Genomic DNA, 20291 nt, shown 5'->3' with positions numbered 1-20291 from the left:
TGTCTGTCTGTCTCTTTCTGTCTGTCTGTCTCTCTCTCTCTTTGTCTCTCTGTCTCTGTCTGTCTGCTCTTTGTCTGTCTGTCTGTCTCTCTGTCTGTCTGTCTCTTTGTCTCTCTGTCTGTCTCTTTCTGTCTGTCTCTTTCTGTCTCACTCTCTGTCTGTCTGTCTGGTGATTGGTCAGTTAAAAGCTGTTCTGGTAGCACAGAGAAATCTGATTGGTTGAGTTAAATCTCAGCAGGTGGAGCCAGAAGCCAATCCTGAACAAGAACTGCAGAAATATCAAAGTAAATTTGGGTTAAAACGAGTATTTTTGACACTCAACACTAAAGTCTTGGGCGTCAAAACTTTCTAAACGTAATTTTTTTTTTTAAAGAAATAAGGAAACAAGCGAGTGTCGTTTTCCTCAATTAACTGTAATTAACTTCTGGCTCCTCCCACTGAGGTTTAACTCGTCCAATCAGATTTGTTTCTGACTTTAAAGTGCTCATATTATGCTCATTTTCAGCTTCATAATTGTATTTAGAGGTTGTACCAGAATAGGTTTACATGGTTTAATTTTCTAAAAACACCATATTTTAGTTGTACTGCACATTGCTGCAGCTCCTCTTTTCACCCTGTGTTCAGGTCTCTGTTTTAGCTACAGAGTGAGACCTCTTTTCTTCTTCTGTACTATCTTTGATTGCACTCGCACATGCTCAGTAGCTCAGATCGTAGCTCATGTCAGCTAACTCTAGAGACAGTAAAAGAAAGGCTGTTTCTCCAACTTCAGTCAGTTCCAAGGCAGGATCAGCTGGGAGACTTCTTCTAAACCAGGGAGCACATGGAAGGAGTTCTTTTGGTAGATTATGGTGAACTTGTGTGTGTTGCTATTGAGAACGAGCTAGCACGCTAGCGTTACGCTACGAGCTAACGGTTACGGTTAGCCAGCTCGTTTCGGCTACTGCCGTAGAAAGCCGTGCAGATGTTGACCAGCTCACCAGGAGACTGAAGGCAGGACACATTCAGAAACCAGATCTCACTCAAAACACCATGGATGGATTATTTATAAAGTGTGTATGTGTGTGGAAGCACCAGAGACCCAAAATAACACCCCAAATCACCAGAAAAAGTGATTTTTTTTTTTCATAATATGGGCACTTTAAGGTTCATTTATTTCAACCATCAAATCAGGAAAATACTTCAGTTGCATCATGAAAACAAAAGTTTGTTTTTTTACAATATTTTTGGGAAACTGGTTCAGAATGTGTTTAGCGTAGCTTAGCACAAAGACTGGAAACAAGGGGAAACGGTTAGCCTAGCCTAGCATCAGAGAAGAACATTAGGGCCTGAGCCATTCTATATTCACTCTAATAAATACTTTTTTGGGGGGTTTAAGATGCTCAAAAACTTACGAAAATTGGTACGCATATGTACAATGTGGAGACGTACGAAAAAGCCTCTCGGGGGGCGGGGGGGGCTTAAACTCAACTGGAAGTCCACCCTTTTTAATTGAATGTGCTATTAGAGGGCTTTTTTTTTCATGCTAGCAGTTTCCCCCTGTTTCCAGTCTTTGTGCTAAGCTACGCTACACACACGCTGGACCTTAGACTGTACTGAACAGATTTACCTAAAATGTTGGACTGTTCCTTTAAACTGATTTCATGTCTCCTCAGCAATGTGTCTGTCTGTGTGTGTGTCTCTCTCTCTGTTTCTGTGTGTGTCTGTCTCTCTGTGTGTGTGTCTGTCTGTCTCTCTGTGTGCCTGTCTGTCTCTGTGTGTGTTCATACAGTCGATATTTAAGAGCAGTAGTAACTTTAGTGTATTTTCTCTGTAATAAATATGCGAGAAGCCTCCCCGTATAGGAATAATCTCTAATATGTAAATCTTTAATGTGTTGTTGTTGTTTTGTACAGCGTCTGGTTCGGTGCCTTATGAGTTTACCAAGGAAATGAAAAACTCTGTAAACAGTCTGTCCAATGTAACGATTTTTAAGTAAATAACCTTATTTTAGTACACAACCTGTCAGTGTCTCCTCTGCTTCTTGTGTGTGTGTGTGATATCAGAAGTCTCTTTCCCGGTGCTGGCTGAGCGTTACTGAGCAGCCTCCAACTGAGAGAGACGACCTAAATGTGACGTGAGCAACCTGTCTGAAAGTGTGAAGTCTTCTGGTAGCTGTGCCGAGAGAAATCTCAATCATTCCCAATCTTACAGAGACAGAGAGCGTAGGTATATGTAAGGAGATAACATAGGCACAGGCTAATTACTGATCACTAACATGCTAGTTAACATTAGTAATTAAACCTAAACAGATAATGGAAGTCCAAACTGCCTGTGAGCTTCTCCTGTACTATACGGTAATTCCTCTACTGTGTGACAGTAAGTCTCGTGGTTATGACCCAATCGTTAGCCTATTGTTATAAAGGCGTCTGCTACGGAGCCATAACGTGAGGTACAAGGTAATGGAGCCTTTTATACATTATCGTGTTTCTTTAGAAATAAACAACGGACAAATAGTCTTTAAACGCTTCAGATGTAAAGTTATTCTCTGTCAAAGTGACGTCAGAATGAATGGGAGTCAATGGGATGCTAACGGGAGGTGATGGCTTGGTAGCATCAAAATGGCGCCATAGGAGGTTCGTGTTCTGGGGAGAGCCTTACCCGCTTAGCTGTAAGAGACGCGCCGAAAGCTTGTCAGGCTAGCAACAGTAACTAAGGAGGGCGGGGCTTAGCAAAGGGTCAATTTCACGTACGGGACGCTTTGTCCATTATTATTCTACCGTCTATGGTGTGTACTCGTTAAGTCATTTCTGCCAGGAAAGATTAAACACTTTTTAAAAGTATAAAAATGTTAAAGACGCAATCTTTACTTTGATTAGAAAGGCAAAAATTTAAAAACTAGACATGTAATCTGTCAGGAAGATGCAACATGAAGTGTTTTTGCTTTCAACTAGTGCCCTTTATTTAGACTCTAAATAAAAGGCACTAGTTGAAAGCAAAAACACTTTGGCCGACTAGGGACTCAAATGTTCTGAGCTGTCTCGTTATGCGATTGGTTCAGAGGTGGTCACGTGTTTCATGTACTCCATGTTTTATTCCCATTGATTATAGTGCAGGGAATAGTGGAAAAATCTAATATATTATTTAAGAAAAGTGACAAATCACTGAAAAAATGCCCAACTCTTGTGCATTTGGCTGCAATGAAGGACAGGGAAGCAGCATAAGATTTCACAAGTCCCTCCCATTAAGCAAAAATGCAAAAAAAATGTCTATCATTTTATTGAATGAAATCTTAATACTGATTGCTACTTTTGAACGCAGCATCAGCGCCACCTACTGGTCACACTGCACCTTAAACCCACCAATGAGAAGCTGTCTGAGAACAGTTAACATGTTCAAGTTTCTGGACAAAAATGGATATTTTTTATTTATTGTGAAGCATTATCTAACGATACCTTCTGGTGAGTTTTGGACAAATCTACAGTTTATTAGCTCACGTTAACTGATGCATCAGTCAAAGCTGTTGGGGGGGGAATTTAACATGTTAACTCTACCTTTTTAAGGTATTTTTATATAACCGACCCCTGTATGTTACATATCAAAATGCTCAGAACAAACTCAGCTTTCTGTAGAGTGACGCCCACACCGGTCCCAGAGAGGCGTGGGAAGAGATAACCTGGCGCTGAAGCTGAAACATTGATGTCTGCTTTTTGAGGACAATGTGCAGTTACATTAAAAAGATGGCTGCACCAGATTTAGCATTATGCTACTTTCCATCTGTAGTCTTAGTGAGATTGTGTGTGTGTGTAAAATTGTTTCAGTGCTTGAAATGGAGTTTACCAAAGTCTGTCTGTCTGATAAATGTTGTAATGTTGCTGTGTGAGTAGAAGTGGAGCGTCTTTGGTTCTGAGGGTTTAAACACTGAACAGGTCAAACCTTCCCCATCCTGAGACAGCCGAAGTAACACTCAGAGTCTGTTGGATTGTGTCAAAACATTTGCGTCTTTATTTTAACCGAGTGTGTCTGCGTCTACTTGTCCTCGGGCTTGTTGAAGCAGTAGGTGAGGCAGCACTTCCCACAGTAGTGGCGGTCGAAGTGGCTCGCCATGAAGACGCCGGCGCCGCACTCGTCGGCAGGACACTCGCGCCTCAGCCGGTGGATTTTACCGTTCTCGTCCACCTGGGGGAGAGGGAGACATTATTCAAGACTCTAGTTCAGTAATATTTTACGAGTTATGTGTTCGAATTGCTTCTCGATCAAAACTCCGAATGTTCTTTACTGAATTCCTCCGAGTCTCAAGGCTTCCTACCTTGTAGTATTTCAGCACGGCGAGCTTGACCTTCTTCCTCTTGTGCTTGTTCTTCTTGGGGGTGGTGTAGGACTTCTTCTTCCTCTTCTTAGCCCCCCCGCGCAGCCTCAGCACCAAGTGCAGCGTGGACTCCTGCACACAACCAACACACAGTTATTCTTACTCCAAATATGTTAAACTAGAGCTGTAATTGGACCTTAAAAGTCCGGCCCCGACAAATACATTTTGATTGACAGCTTTTTAAAAAGCCAGACATTCAAATGATCGCATGCACACAGCTCTTTAGCCTGTTACGAATGAGTCCTGTATACATGTTTTAACATCATTTATTCATGACTAACGGAGGCTGTAGGCCACTTGGAAGTTGGAACAAAGAAATCAAAGAAGTCCTCCAGAGGCTCCAGCCTCCGTTTCACCTCCTCAGCATCTATTTTCACACTGATCTAAAAACGCATCAGCTGACCGCTCATTTACAGCGCAAGCCAGAGCCTGTGTACAATGACAGAAAGATAATCCAGTTTTTTGAGAGGTGCATGTAGATAGATGTTTTTCACATCATTTTGGAGCATCATTACCTCCATATCTGTGTCTCAAACATTGGGAAAGCTAGAGCAGATAGTTAACACTCAAAGAGCTTCAGGACTCAACTTAAAGAAGTCAAAGTACAGCCATGAGAACAGTTCTTTAGGTCCATTAATACGGCTCTGGTTGATGGACCGAAACATTACGGTGGCAGGGAAACCCTGGCAGTATTTATTTTTAGTTTTCATACATGATTCATGTTTTTCTAACTACTCGCTACTTTTAAAACATTGTGTGTGATTAGCCATAACTAAAATACAATATTAAATATCACTTGACTCACTCAGTTTCTCACACACACACATTTCTACACTTGTACATACATGCAGGTACATTCCTCTACATACATTTTTTTCTCAGTAGTTCTGGCATTGTGTAGCTTTGCTGTTTTATTTATTAGTTCTAGTATATTTCTTGTATGTTCTGTGTTCTTGTAATGAGAGAGAGAGACCGAAAGGGACAGAAAGACAGAATTATGTATTAGTTCTAGTATATTTCTTGTATGTTCTGTGTGTGTCCTTGTAACTTGCTGCTGTAACCAGAGTCATTTCTATCTTTTCTGCATCGAGCCACGTTCTGTCAAGAGGGACTCGCGATGCATCTACGAATCAACCGACAGACCGGTACTACGGGCTGGAAGCTCGGCGACGACTTCTCACCTTCTGGATGTTGTAGTCGGACAGCGTGCGGCCGTCCTCCAGCTGCTTCCCAGCGAAGATCAGCCTCTGCTGGTCAGGAGGGATTCCTGCACAGAAACACACACACTTTCATTTTCAGCTCGCAGACTGAATCCCTCTGCAGGGGAAGTTAGATCTGTGTTGGCTGCCTCTTGCTGTGGATGTATATTATATGTTAAGAGGTGAACTCAGCTTCCACTTGCTGCCATAGCAGCAGTAGCTCAGTCAGAGGGGAGTTGGGAACCCAAGGGTTGCTGGTTCAAGTCCCCATAAGGACTGGTAGCTGTTGGGGGTTCGGTGCCCAGGAGGTGACCTCTCCAGCTACCACCATCACTCTTGAGCAAGGAACCCCCAACTGCTCAGTGTGCCTTTCGATGGGCAGGCCCCCCCGACTCTGACATCTCTCCATTAGTGCATGTAGAGGTACTGAGCATGTGTGTAATTCAGGCCTGTGTGTAATGGGTGTAATAACAGGGTGTAAACATAGTAATTTCCCCTTGCAGGATTAACAAAGTATACATTATTATTTGATTGATTGACTAATGTTTCAGCTGAACTGGTTCAGAGTTTAAAATGCAACTTACTTTTTATAAACTCTTAAAAATCTACATTTTTAAGGAAACTAAATAATTTCTTCACGAAGCTGCATTCAAGCACTTCATAGGGAGATCTTAAAATGCTTAACGTGGCTTAAGGTCAGAAAACAACCATCAATGATCACCAAATTGATCTCATATTGCTCCTCATAGCCACTGAAAGCTGTCAAAAAACCTAACCCAAAGTCCAATTATTATGGACTTTATCGGACACAATAGGCTCTAATGAAGCAGAAACTCTTAATGTCAGATAATGTCCATAATATTTGGACTTTGGGTTAGATTTTTTGACAGTTTTCAGTAGTTATGAGAGAGAAATTTGGTAATCATTGATCATCGCTTAGGTACATTAAACCTTCTCCTCACCATAATCGCCAATGAAGACGAAAACGTGAGATAACTTCTATAATCGTTGGATTTCAGTTTTGTTTTTTTGACAGACTCAAGTGTTCATGACAAGATATGGCCATGAGAAATTTGGTGATCATTGCTCATTGTTTAGGTACATTAAACCACGTTAAGAGATTTAGAGTGTCCCCTTTAAAGAACTTCAGGACATTTCCCCTCTGGGTTCCTGTCTATAATACTGCAGCAGTGAGTTTTCTGCCTCCAAACAACAGCAACAGTCACACAAAAAAACCAAACCAGGTTTAGTAACTCACCCTCTTTGTCCTGGATCTTGGCCTTGACATTTTCAATAGTATCAGAAGGCTCAACCTGCAAAATAAGCAAAGAGAAGACAGGTCAGCCATGACACCTTCTTCCTGTCAAAGCTACCATTACATGTCGGGTAAGAAGACTCAAAAACGCCAGTAATTCGTTACATTAATGGGTTTTTAAAATTTTAGATTAGCAGTGTGGAGAGGACGTTTGTCTGATTTAACCCCGTTGCTTTCCGCCACACGTGTTTACGGTGTTCTGCGTTAATGCTAGCTTAGCCACTTTAGCTTCACTTATAAGCTACAAAAAGGTACATAGCATCCACTGCACCGGAGTTTAAACACTTCGAAGGATCTCAGCAGTTGATCTGAGTAGTAATTGGGGTCATTAGATGTGGTTTATTCCGCCTAATTTGACGGTAAAAGTCAGTGAAACTCGGAATAACTGCAGCCGCTGAACGCCGCATCCCTCCGCCACAGCCCGGCTCACTCACCTCGAGGGTTATGGTCTTCCCCGTGAGGGTTTTGACGAAAATCTGCATCCTGCCGTTCAACCCACCTACACGGGAAAAGACATAAGACTTTAAACTTGCTGTTCGTGCTGAAAAGGGGTCGTTTAAATCGTAATTTTGTGACAATAATTGAGTTTAGACGCAGAGCACGATCTTACCACAGGTTCACTCTAATGGCGGATCATGAGAAGAGGGCTTTCGGTAGCGAGCGACGGGGTTTTCTGCCCGCGTTTGCACGGGGTGGGTAGCCCGTTAAAAGTGCCTGATCAAAAAAATTATTACAACTTTTATTACACTTTATATGTCAAACGTAACGATATAATACCGTTAGAGTCGAATATATATTTTAGCACTTCATTCAGTGTTTTAAAAGAAAGAAAGAGACCCAACGGAAAAACTATCGAAAAAAATCAATAATAATAATAACAGGGACACTTTAGCGGTAACTATAGCAGCGGTAACTATAGCAACGCGGCCGAGAAGAAAGTCAGCGGTTGAAAACATTCGTAGACGCTTGATTTTGTAGTTTGTTTAACGTCTTTTGTGTCAACCGTTAAGTTATTTAACTGGATAGTTAGTCTACTTTAGGGTAGGGGAAATCGTTTGTAAAAACTCCATTTCCCAGGACGCATCACTTTGGTTGTAAACCCAACGGACGAAGAGCAAAAAAAGCTTCAGCTAGAAAACGGAAAGTTAGCTAGCTTAGATTTAAAACATGAAGAGAAGACATTTGGTTTTGTGTTGAGTTTAACGTCTTTCTGTCAAACGTCTCAGTATTTAAGTCGGTGTTAGTCTTAATTTAAAGTTTAATGTGTGGAAAGGGACTGAACTTAAAAAAAACAAAACAACATTTCCCATGAACACTTTCGCGGTAACCATAGCAACATTGAATTAGCGCAAGAAGAAAGTTAGCTAGCTAGCTAGCGGTTGAAAACATTCGTAGACACTTGATTTTGTGGTTTATTTAACGTCTTTTTGTCAACCGTTAAGTTATATAAATTGATATTAGCTAGCTAGTCTACAACGAACGAAGAGCAAGAAAAAGAGTTAGAAAACCGGAAAGTTAGATTAACAACATAATTCGTGTTAAAAAAAACAATTAAAAAAATGTCTGAGCCACAAAACTCCAGCAGTTCATCTTCACGAGCAGAAGAAAGGAGTCCAACAAACGAGGGGACGTTTTCTGGCAACGACGGAGAGTTTTTCCGGTGTCTGGAGGAGTTTATCGAGCAGGAGAAACGGTACCTGAAGTGTCCAGAAGAGGGACCGCACGAGCTCCGATACGTCGTCTACCGCCATGTTTTTAATAAGGTATATATACTGTATGTAACTTTTAATACAGTGAAGGTAGACAAAGAGGGAGGGAGAGAGAGAGAGGAAGATAAAGTGAGAGGGAGAGAGAGAGAGAGAGAGAGAGGGAGTGAGAGAGAGACAGTGAGAGAGAGAGATAAAGGGAGAGAGAGAGAGAGAGAGAGTGGAGTGAGAGGGAGAGATAGATAGGGAGGAGAGAGACAGTGAGGAGGAGAGACAGAGAGAGAGAGATAAAGTGAGAGAGAGAGACAGGAGAGGGAGAGGGAGGAGAGAGAGAGGGAGGAGAGGAAAGAGAGAGACAGAGAGAGAGGAGAGACAGTGAGAGGAGAGACAGTGAGAGGAGAGAGAGAGAGAGAGGGAGAGAGAGAGAGAGGAGAGAGAGAGAGAGAGGAGGAGACAGGGAGAGAGAGAGAAAGAGAGGGAGAGAGAGATAGATAGGGAGTGAGAGAGAGACAGTGAGAGGGAGAGAGAGAGACAGTGAGAGAGAGAGAGATAAAGTGAGAGAGAGAGAGAGACAGGGAGAGAGATAGATAGGAGAGAGAGACAGTGAGAGGGAGAGAGAGAGAGACAGTGAGAGAGAGAGAGATAAAGGAGAGAGAGAGAGACAGAGAGGGAGAGAGGGAGTGAGAGAGAGAGAGGGAGTGAGAGGGGGAGAGAGATAGATAGGAGTGAGAGAGAGACAGTGAGAGGAGAGAGACAGGGAGAGAGAGAGAGAGGGAGGAGAGGGGGAGAGATAGATAGGGAGTGAGAGAGAGACAGTGAGAGAGAGAGATAAAGTGAGAGAGAGGGAGACAGTGAGAGGGAGAGAGATAGGGAGTGAGTGAGAGAGAGAGACACACAGAGAGAGAGAGAGACAGGGAGAGAGAGCGAGAGAGACAGGGAGAGAGAGAGAGAAAGAGAGAGAGACACACAGAGAGAGAGAGAGAGACAGAGACATGGAGAGAGAGCTAATTTTACTCACTTTCTACACTGCTGGGTGGTCTAATCTATAATATTACATCATTTAATTATGTTTTAATAATCAGAATCTGACACTTTTCAGTGTGATTTGTTAAAAGAAGGAAAGACTGGATCCATTATGTGTGTCATATGTTTCTATGAAAAGAACAGTATTTCCCTCTGAGATGTAACTAGTAACTAGGGTAACTAGAGTAACTAGAGTAACTAGAGTACAAGTAGGCCTGTGAAGTAGCTCAGAACTGCACGTACAGCACTTGAGAGTAAACGCGCTGTTGTTTTTCTCCTCTTGTTTTCCGACACAGGTGATTGGACGAGCCACGGCCTATAGGAGACTTCTGCTGGCCATAAAGAGTACGATATGTCATCACGCAGGGCGGAGGAAAACGGAGGAAGGAAACACAGACTGATGACCCGCCTGTGTGTTATGGTGTGCTGTGTGTGTGTTGTGTGTGTGTGTGTGTGTGTTGTGTGTTTCGCTATATGTGCTGTGTGTTGTGTGGTCCTGTGTGTGTATGTGTGTTTGTGCGCATGGCCTGTGTGTGTGTGTCTGTGGTAGTTTGTGTCCTGTGTGTGTGTGTGTGTGTGTGTGTGTGTGTGTGTGTGTGTTCTCCGTGTCCGTGGTAGCGTGTATGTCTCTGTGTGTTTCTCGTGTGTGTGTGTGTGTGTTGTGTGTGTGTCTGTACGTGCCTGTGTGTGTGTGTGTGTGTGTGTGTGCGTGTGTCTCTGTGTGTGTGTATGTGTGTTTGTGCGTGGCCCTTGTGTGTGTATGTGTGTGTATGTGTGTGTGTGTGTGTATGCGTGTCTCTGTGTGTGTGTCTCTGTGTGTGTGTGTGTGTGTGTGTTATCTTTGACTACATCCACACTATATGTCAAACGTAACAATAATATAATACCGTTAGAGTCAAATAGATATTTTAGCACTTCACATGTGCCTGTGTGTGTGTCTGTGTGTCTCTCTGTGTGTGTGCGTGTGTCTCTGTGTGTGTGTGTGTGTGTGTATGTGTGTTTGTGCGCGCATGTGCCTGTGTGTGTGTGTATGTGTGTGTATGTGTGTGTGCGTGTGTGTATGCGTGTCTGTGTGTGTGTGTGTGTGTGTGTTATCTTTGACTACATCCACACTACTATTTTTTCATTTCAAAGCAGCGACAAAAACCATCTCCAACCACGCGAGAGTTTTAGCTCCAGTAGCAGAACTAATCTCCGTCCATATTAACACAACGCGTATCACATGACCTTTCACACACACACTGGGCATGTCTGGCCGGTGTAAACAGGTAGCAGATTGCTGGTTATTATTAACTAGCAACTTGTCAGTTATATATGCAGAAAGCCTTCATGACAGCTTGTTTGAGGGGTATAGTGAAAGTTTAAACACATATTTTGATTGTCTCTTTTCAGAATCTGTGTCCTTCGGAGGGAAACTGCTGAACTTCAAGAAGAGATGAAGAGACAGAAGTTATCTGAAGGGCAGCGCACATGGATACCTGGTACTACTGACTATATAGCTCTCTCTCTCTCTATAAATATATATATAGAATAATGTATATTATGTGTTGTTGTATATATATACATTCACAGGCATCATCTAGTTATTCAGGAGATGCAAAATGTCTCCAAATAGATACAGTATGACTGCTAAGAGATGCTAATGTACTACAAAGTCACATAATAAGAGAAAAGACACTTTTATTTATTTATTATTTTGCATCTCTTTCAGAATGTGTCCACATTTAGCTGGTAAACTGATTTTTTTTCTGTTTGTTTAGGCCTCAGTCCCGATTAAAACGGCCCTTTTGTTTCTCTCAAACCCTAAGGACCCTATCTCGCACCCGGCGCAGCGCAAATCCCCGACCCAAGTGTCTCTGCTAGTTTAAGACCGACCCAGTTGTCAGTTTTCCATCCAGCGCCCACGTCGTTTAAACAACAAATGCACCTGCACCCATCTGGTCTTACAGGGAGGTGTGTTCAGGTGCATTCTGGGCGTGCTGGTCTTACAGGGAGGTGTGTTCAGGTGCATTCTGGGCGTGCTGGTCTTACAGGGAGGTGTGTTCAGGTGCATTCTGGGCGTGCTGGTCTTACAGGGAGGTGTGTTCAGGTGCATTCTGGGCGTGCTGGTCTTACAGGGAGGTGTGTTCAGGTGCATTCTGGGCGTGCTGGTCTTACAGGGAGGTGTGTTCAGGTGCATTCTGGGCGTGCTGGTCTTACAGGGAGGTGTGTTCAGGTGCATTCTGGGCATGCTGGTCTTACAGGGAGGTGTGTTCAGGTGCATTCTGGGCGTGCTGGTCTTACAGGGAGGTGTGTTCAGGTGCATTCTGGGCGCGCTGGTCTTACAGGGAGGTGTGTTCAGGTGCATTCTGGGCGTGCTGGTCTTACAGGGAGGTGTGTTCAGGTGCATTCTGGGCGTATTGCTATCTTGAGGCAGCGGGAAGTGTTGTGATTGCGCCATTGACCAACAAAAACCCGGTCTAAAGTCAATAATGCAGAATTTCATTATTATTTTAACAGAGCATTAGTAAAATGCTCTTAGGCTCGTGCACAGCAGCGTGCACACTATGCTTGTTACACACACAGGGACACACAGCAGCACACACACACACACACATGCAGAAGATTACAAATTAAAAATGCACCTGCACCCATCTGTGGTCTTACAGGGAGGTGTGTTCAGGTGCATTCTGGGCGTGCTGGTCTTACAGGGAGGTGTGTTCAGGTGCATTCTGGGCGTGCTGGTCTTACAGGGAGGTGTGTTCAGGTGCATTCTGGGAGTATTGCTATCTTGAGGCAGCGGGAAGTGATCGCGCCATTGACCAACAAAAACCTGGTCTAAAGTCAATAACGCAGCATTTCATTGTTATTTTAACAGAGCATTAGTAAAATGCTCCTAGGCTCGTGCACACTATGCTTATTACACACACAGGAACGCACACACACACACACACACACACACACACACACACACACACACACATGCAGAAGATTACTAATAAAAATATTAGGGTGCAAATCCTCCATCATAACAGCAATGCTCCAAGGTCCAAACGTGCCTGGCTTTTAAAGGGAATGGGAGATGATCTCTGATTGGTTGATTGCATGTTACGCCCAAAACACACCTCTGATTAATGAAGACACTAAGTACAACCCTTTAGAACCAGGCGCCTGGCGCACGGACCCTTTTTTACCACCGTCAGACTAACAAAAGTGGATTTGGACACGCCCTAAACACACCTGCTCCAGGCGCTTTCCAGAGTGTTTCCAGAAACAGCCTCCACAGTGTGTAGATCATAAAACAGCAACTTGGTGTTGAAAAAAGTGACTGCTTAATGTAGACATAGTCTGAGTCTGAGTCTGAGTTAGGGTTAGGAGTGTGAGTCTAGCAGGCAGTTGTACACTCTGTATCACATCTGCTAAAACATCCTCCTTTCACCTCTCATCTGTCTCGTCTCCCAGGTCTGACGGTGGCTGAATCGGAGGATCCCGAGGCTCTGGACAGACACCTGAAGCATCTTGAATCCCAGAGAGCTGCTCTGCTGGACTGGAAGAGTCACTGCGTCTCTCTGGAGATCAAAGCCGAGCTGGACGCGAAGCTGCAGGCCGCCGAGGACCACAAAGATCAGCTGAGCAGCAAGAACAGACGGCTAAAAGACCTGTAAGAGTCAAGTGGCACATAGATGGAACTAAACATAGGCGTCGATTTCATCATGAGTCATTTTGTACGCACCACTTTTTTTGAAAACCTCAAGTATCGGTATAGTGGAGCAATATCGTGGAGTAGTCAGTATCTTGTTTAATTATTGCTTGAATCTATTGCTGAATTCGGGAATAGTTGTGATGATGATGATGATGATGATGGGGATTGCATGCTTTCAGGTTTTGGTCAGAATGCTTGATGTAGATTGGATGGATGCATATTGTTGTGAGTTGAGAGCAGTCAGCTCGTGGTGTGATAGAGCGTTCATCTGTGTGACATTTTTGCTTCAATCTTGGTGATATTTGTAGTGCAGAACTTGCAGAAGTTGTGTTGTGTGTAGATATGGTCAATTGTACTGGGAATTAAATCAAAATCTTAGCAAAAGCCAAAGCCATAGCCACACATTTGCCCACTGAACTTCAACACGTAGCCTGTGGTAGGCCAGCTCATCTCTCTGAGTCTGATGTCACATCATGTCACATTGTCAACATGGTACGTGGATACATGAAGCAGAACATAGTGGGTCATATGGAAATGCTTTTTGAAAACTAAAGGCTTTCTTCTTCATACAACGTGTCGGACATCATCACATTTTTGTATACTTTTTTATTCATTCACATTAGTAAGCGTCTTTCAAAACGTGACCTGTGTGAAAGAGAAGAAAAAATGAATGCGCCATTGTACCCAGCACTTCTGTTTTCAGGGAACACAGGACGAGATGTAATACATCCTTTAAGTGCAAGCGCGTACTAAGAGAATGTACTTGACCTTGGCAGTGTAGTTAACACAGTGAAGTTTTCCGCTGGGCATCCCCCTTGATGGGTGATCCGAGGGACACATCATCAGTAGTACACCTCAGGCTGCATTGGATGTTTCGGCCATTATAACTAGACATCCTCGGCTGAGGAAGGCTCTACGGGGGTGATCAAGTCCCCGCAGCGTATCATCCCCCCCAATCACCCAATCAAGCCAGAGCCCAGCAGGAGTCTTGTCTCTTTATCCAGAGCCACTGGCTGCTTCTCTCAGCGGCCTCTGACATTGCTTTGATGGCCTGACGCAGGTTCTGGCCTGTAATGGGAAAATTACATTTAAGCATAATTCCTTATATTTTTATGTTTTATTTCAACTTTAATTCTCTCACAAATGCTGAAAGAGTCTATCTCATTTCCCACATGTAGATTTTGATTCTAACTTTTGTGAGACATCCAGTCTGGAACATTATGTGAGCCTGAACCGATAAAGGTACAAGGTCACCCTAAAACTATCTCTAGTTTTCCCATGCCAGTTAAGATGTAACTGGGGGGGTGAAAGTCGTACAGGGAGGAGGAGGTGAGATGACTCCAAGATGTCTCTTGTATTCCTCTGATTGTCTTCATGTGTATCAGATTGCCTGTCAAAATTGTAGCGTCATAATAATCCAAGTGCGTGTGTGCTGTCACTCTGAAGATGCATATAAGCCTGGTGTTCTTGTTCACTCATTTGAGAAACTGACTCCACACTGGGCTGCGGCCTTTTGTGAAATCATGTTGCTCCTATATTTGCAAATATATCTTTTTTAATAAAATACAAAAACCCAACTTGGTTTTAGTCTCAGACTGTCTTATTTGTTTCAAATTACTAAACCCTGAAAACTACCCCCCTGCTGCAAAGGAAACTTCCACTACAGGCCTCTGATTCCCAGGTCTCTAAGCAGTCTGGTGGTACACACTGCCACGAAACCCCTGCACCCAACCTGCACTTCCGAATGGGTCTCTGTCCCCAGCACATTTCAAACCAAACTGACGCCCGTGGAACTAAAACAGCTGAAAAACTAATTTAGCTTTAAAAGACACAAACCCTGTCACATTTACAACTGTCACACATTCATACTTAACCAAGCGAGCCTTGCACAGCTGCTGTGGTCAATGTTCTCCAAATGAATGATCGTGTTGCTCCGTGTTTTTCTTTCTGTCTGCAGATACAAGCTTCTGAGTTTATTGTCCGACCGTCTGTCCAGCAGGGAGCACGGCAAGCAGCTGGTTCCTCTGGAGGAATTCTTGGAGTCCACCGTGGAGAACTTCAGACAGACAAGCGGTAAGACTTTGGGATTTAATTCGACCAAAACATCCAGGGTCCTATCTCCCACTCACTGCAGCGCAGCGCAAAGCTGACCCAAGTCTCTTTGCTAGTTTAAGACAGACGCAGTTGTCAGTTTCCTGTCGTCATTTAAATAGCAAATGCACCTGCGCCCATTTGTGGCCCCAATGGCGTGCTGGTCTTACAGGGAGGTGTGTTCAGGTGCATTCTGGGCGTGCTGGTCTTACAGGGAGGTGTGTTCAGGTGCATTCTGGGCGTGCTGGTCTTACAGGGAGGTGTGTTCAGGTGCATTCTGGGCATGCTGGTGTTACAGGGAGGTGTGTTCAGGTGCATTCTGGGCGTGCTGGTCTTACAGGGAGGTGTGTTCAGGTGCATTCTGGGAGTATTGCTATCTTGAGGCAGTGGGAAGTGATCACACCATTGACCAACAAAAACCTGGTCTAAAGTCAATAACGCAGCATTTCATTGTTATTTTAACAGAGCATTAGTAAAATGCTCCTAGGCTCGTGCACAGCGCGCTCACACTATGCTTGTTACACACACACACACACACACACACACACACATGCAGAAGATTACTAATAAAAATATTAGGGTGTAAATCCTCCATCATAACAGCAATGCTCCAAGGTCCAAACGCGCCTGGCTTTTAAAGGGAATGGGAGCTGCTCTCTGATTGGTTGATTGCATGTTACGCCCAAAACACACCTCTGATTAATGAAGACACTAAGGACAACCCTTTAGAACCAGGCGCCCGGCACACAGACTCTTTTTTTACCACCGTCAAACTAGCAAAAGTGGATTTGGACACGCCCTAAACGCAGGTGTTAGATCATTAAAATAGGGCCCCCAGTGTCACATACATGATATCATTGATTTTAATACCATAAAGGGTAAAAAGTTGGACATTTATTGTTGTTTTCTTGCATGAAAATGGTAAAATATTCCCTACATATTGTGTTATATCTGATGTGCAGCCCTAGTCACACATCAGTTATATTATATTTTAACACCTTTAATCTGCAGGGATGGACGATGACGCCCGCAACATCGACGCCAAACTGTTTGAGCACGAAGAGCCGACTGGAGTCGACGAGTCCAAACTCCTGGAAGATTACCTGGACGGGTACTGCGTTCACAAACAAGTCGTGACGATCAGTTTATCTGAACTCTGCAGACTCCCTATGATGCTACGTTTACACGTTGGCGGCTATTTACATAAATGAACATTTCAACCTCTCTGTTTTAAAAAATAACCGTGCACAGCTTTCAGTTTTCAGAAAAGTGTTCGTTTACACGTACGCGTGTATATACAGTATATGCCGTCAACAACATGCCAGACCTGTAGGTGGCAGTGTAACGAGAAGCTCAAGCCCACGTTAGACAATCAGAATCCCTAAAATAGCAACAACAGCAACCAATCACTTCCTCTTTCTCTCTCTTTTCTCCCTCTTTCTTCCCCTCCTTTTTTCTTTTTTCGGCTGCCAAAACCCCCGCTTGGTCCCTTTTCCCCCCCCCAACCTTTTCAAAGTCTCCACTCTGGCCGGAGTTTTTAGAAAGACTCGTTTTCAGAGGAGAGTTCTCCGTTTGCATGTAAACGAAGGGAAACGTCTCTGTTTGTAAAAATAACCATGTACGTGTAAACAGGGTCTGAATCATCTTTCTCTCTCCGTCAGGTTTATCGAGCTCTTTGATTCGGCTCAGTATGAAGAAGCTGCTCTGCTCGCTGCCAGATCTCCTCGAGGAGTCCTGAGGAACCTCGACACCATGGAGATGTTTAAAGGTGGGCAACACACACACACACACACACACACACACACACACACACACACACACACACACACACACACACACAGAGACACACTCACACACACACACAGACACTCTCTCACACACACACACACACACACAGACACAGACACACACACACAGAGACACTCACACACACACACAGACACTCTCTCACACACACACACACATAAACAGGGAGACACACACTCACTTACTCACTCACTTACTCACACACACACACATTCACTCACACACACACACACAGACACACACACACACACTCTCAGCAGGTCAAACAGAGGAGTCTTTGTGTTGCTGTAGGCCTCAATCTGTGAATGAAGCAACACACACTGAACAAACACTCCCACAAGTCCATAAAGAGAGGCCGTCATTTACCCACCATCCTCCCTGCCCGGCCAATCACAACGGTTCATCTAATATGAGGCGGGTTTGAGACAGTGACTGAGAATTTGCAGATCCTTCGCGCTTTACGCAAAATACGTGCTGTCGTCATTTTTGGCTCACCATCCCTCGCACTTGATAAAGAGGCATTTTCTAAAACAACCAAGATGGCTGCAGCTGATGTGTAACTTTCTGTTGAAGTCATATTTTGAAATTCTGATGGCATGACTTTTTAATTTCAGCTGGAAATAGTTTCTGTTGTTGTGTGCTGCTTCTTGCAGCATGTTTCTGTATTTGGTTGTTTTCTGTATTTGCTGCACGCACACACACACGCACGCTCACTCACACACACACACACATGCTCACACACACTCACACACTCACTCACTCACACACACACACACACACCACACACACACACATACACACACACATACACCCAGACAGACACACACACACACACACACACAAACAGACAGACACACCAGACACACACACACACACACACACACACACACAAACAGACAGACACACCAGACACACACACACACACACCCAGACAGACACACACACGCACACAAACAAACAGACACACGCACACACACACACACACACAAACAGACACACACACACACACCCAGACAGACACACACACGCACACAAACAAACAGACAGACACACACACACACACACAAAATCTACCACTTCTGCATTATCCTGGGAACCAGACGAATCTGCAAGCTCTAGTTTTATTTGCACCGGCAGAAACGTCTTGTACGTTTCTGTATTTGGTTGTTTTCTGTATTTGAAGCTCTCACACACACTCACAAACACACACGCACACACACACACACACAACAACAAACACAAACACACACACACACACACACACACACACACACACACACACACACACACACACACACACACACAGTAAAAGACTGTCTGAAGAGCTGGTGGACAGAGAAACAGACACATGAATGTCCAGTTTGTAAGAGAAGATCTTCCAGAGAGGCCAGAACCACCTCGTAACACACACACACACACACACACACACACACACGCCCGTTCCCTTTAAGATATATCAGCTGCCTGACGAAGCTCCACACCTTACATTACGTCATCTGAGACAAACCAGGAAACAAGTTAGTTCCTGTTGAGTTGTCAGTGAGAAGAGACGCAGCGACAGCCAGACGGTAATATTTACCTTTTATTACAAAGCTGTGACTTTAACTGAGGGAGGACAGTTACAGGAAGGAGCTCTAAAGTACTGAAGAAGTGAAATACTTTAACTGTAATCTGCTGCAGACTGAAAAAAACACTTTGAGACTCAAAGTGAAAGTAACTGAGGCAGCTTTCTGCAGCAGGGAGGCGCACACTGTGACACAACTTTAACGCCGTTTGCTGTGTTTTTATCTGCACTCAGAGACAAAATGGCTTCTATGTCAGAGGAGGATTTCTGCTGTTTGGTCTGTCATGAAGTCTTTAGAGATCCTGTTCTTCTGTCATGTAGCCACAGCTTCTGTAAAGACTGTCTGAAGAGCTGGTGGAGAGAGAAAACAACACAGGAGTGTCCAGTTTGTAAGAGAAGATCTTCAAAGTCACGTCCACCTTGTAACCTGGAGTTAAAGAAGCTGTGTGAGAGTTTCTTACAGCAGAGAGATCAGAGAGCTTCAGAGGCTCTCTGCAGTCTGCACTCTGAGAAACTCAAACTCTTCTGTCTGGACCATCAGCAGCCGGTGTGTGTCGTCTGCAGAGATTCAGAAAAACACACCAACCACAGATTCAGACCCATCGATGAAGCTGCACGACAACACAAGAAGGAACTCCAGGAAACTCTGGAGCCATTAAAGGAGAAGTTAGAGGTTTTTGAACGAGTTAAAGTGAAGTTTGATCAAACAGCAAAACACCTGAAGGTCCAGGCCCGTTGCACAGAGACGCAGATTAAGGATCAGTTTAAGAAGCTTCATCAGTTTCTAGAAGAGGAAGAGGAGGCCAGGTTGGCTGCACTGAGGGAGGAAGAGGAGCAGAAGAGTCAGAGGATGAAGGAGAAGATGGAGGCTCTGAGCAGAGAGATAGCAGCTTTTTTAGAAAAAATAAAAAACAAAAAAAAAAAAAAAAAAAAAAAAAAACCCCCTTTTTTTTTCAACAAAAATAAATAAATAAAAAAAAAAAAAAAACCCCTCTCTTTTTTTTTTCCCTCACCTATTTTTTTTAATATAATAAAAAAAAAAAAAAAAAAAACAAACAAAAAATTTAATAAATAATAGCAGTTTTTTAAAAAAAAAAAAAAAAAAAAAAAAAAAAAAAAAAAAAAAAAAACCCTTTTTTTTTTTAAAAACAAAAAAAAAAAAAAAAAAAACACCCCACCCCCCTCCCCAATAAACTCTTTTTTCCACAAAAAATTTAAAAAAAAAAAAAAAAAAAAAACCAAAAAACCAAACAAAAAAAAAAAAAAACACAGATGAAGGACATGGTCTCCTTCACTCCTCTGATTCTGGACCCAAACACTGCTCATCCAAGACTCATCCTGTCTGAAGATCTGACCAGTGTGAGATTAGGAGAGAGACAGAAGCTTCCTGATAATCCAGAGAGGATTGATTCTCACCTCTCTGTTCTGGGGTCTGAGGGCTTTAACTCAGGGACTCACAGCTGGGATGTCGAGGTTGGAGACAGTACATACTGGCAACTGGGTGTGTTAGCAGAGTCTGTCCAGAGGAAGAGAGTCTTACGATCTGGATTATGGAGAATA

At 43.5% G+C, this 20291-nt stretch overlaps 2 protein-coding genes across 2 annotated transcripts; one reads left to right on the top strand and one right to left on the bottom strand.

The window, feature by feature from the left end:
- Window positions 1-3958: 3958 nt before the first annotated feature.
- rps27a (ribosomal protein S27a) lies at window positions 3959-7573 on the bottom strand. Its single transcript, XM_039784446.1, has 6 exons — window positions 7470-7573; window positions 7294-7358; window positions 6803-6857; window positions 5527-5612; window positions 4286-4417; window positions 3959-4155 (listed from the first exon to the last, which is right to left on the bottom strand). The coding sequence occupies exons 2-6, from the start codon at window positions 7339-7341 to the stop codon at window positions 4006-4008; spliced, it is 471 nt and encodes a 156-aa protein (XP_039640380.1). The 5' UTR covers window positions 7342-7358; window positions 7470-7573; the 3' UTR covers window positions 3959-4005.
- Window positions 7574-10982: 3409 nt separating this feature from the next.
- On the top strand, window positions 10983-19595 carry LOC120548300 (clathrin heavy chain linker domain-containing protein 1-like). The gene is made up of 6 exons (XM_039784445.1): window positions 10983-11069; window positions 13030-13228; window positions 15228-15343; window positions 16373-16472; window positions 17023-17129; window positions 18966-19595. Exons 1-6 carry the CDS (start codon window positions 11024-11026, stop codon window positions 19076-19078), a joined length of 681 nt encoding a protein of 226 aa, XP_039640379.1. The 5' UTR covers window positions 10983-11023; the 3' UTR covers window positions 19079-19595.
- The last annotated feature ends 696 nt before the right edge of the window (window positions 19596-20291 follow it).

Source organism: Perca fluviatilis, chromosome 19 (genome assembly GCF_010015445.1).
Source record: "Perca fluviatilis chromosome 19, GENO_Pfluv_1.0, whole genome shotgun sequence".
Lineage (NCBI taxonomy): Eukaryota > Metazoa > Chordata > Actinopteri > Perciformes > Percidae > Perca > Perca fluviatilis.
This window is presented reverse-complemented; position numbering and strand designations above follow the sequence as displayed.

What these genes read in the sequence shown, in the direction of transcription:
- rps27a (XM_039784446.1), bottom strand. Translation starts at nt 7,341, where the DNA reads ATGCAGATTTTCGTCAAAACCCTCACGGGGAAGACCATAACCCTCGAG. An exon ending in GGAAGACCATAACCCTCGAG is followed by an intron (nt 6,858 to 7,293) that starts GTGAGTGAGCCG and finishes CTTATTTTGCAG; the next exon opens with GTTGAGCCTTCTGATACTAT. An exon ending in CCGTGCTGAAATACTACAAG is followed by an intron (nt 4,156 to 4,285) that starts GTAGGAAGCCTT and finishes CCTCTCCCCCAG; the next exon opens with GTGGACGAGAACGGTAAAAT.
- LOC120548300 (XM_039784445.1), top strand. Translation starts at nt 11,024, where the DNA reads ATGAAGAGACAGAAGTTATCTGAAGGGCAGCGCACATGGATACCTG. An exon ending in CTGGAAGATTACCTGGACGG is followed by an intron (nt 16,473 to 17,022) that starts GTACTGCGTTCA and finishes TCTCTCCGTCAG; the next exon opens with GTTTATCGAGCTCTTTGATT. An exon ending in CACCATGGAGATGTTTAAAG is followed by an intron (nt 17,130 to 18,965) that starts GTGGGCAACACA and finishes ATCTGCACTCAG; the next exon opens with AGACAAAATGGCTTCTATGT.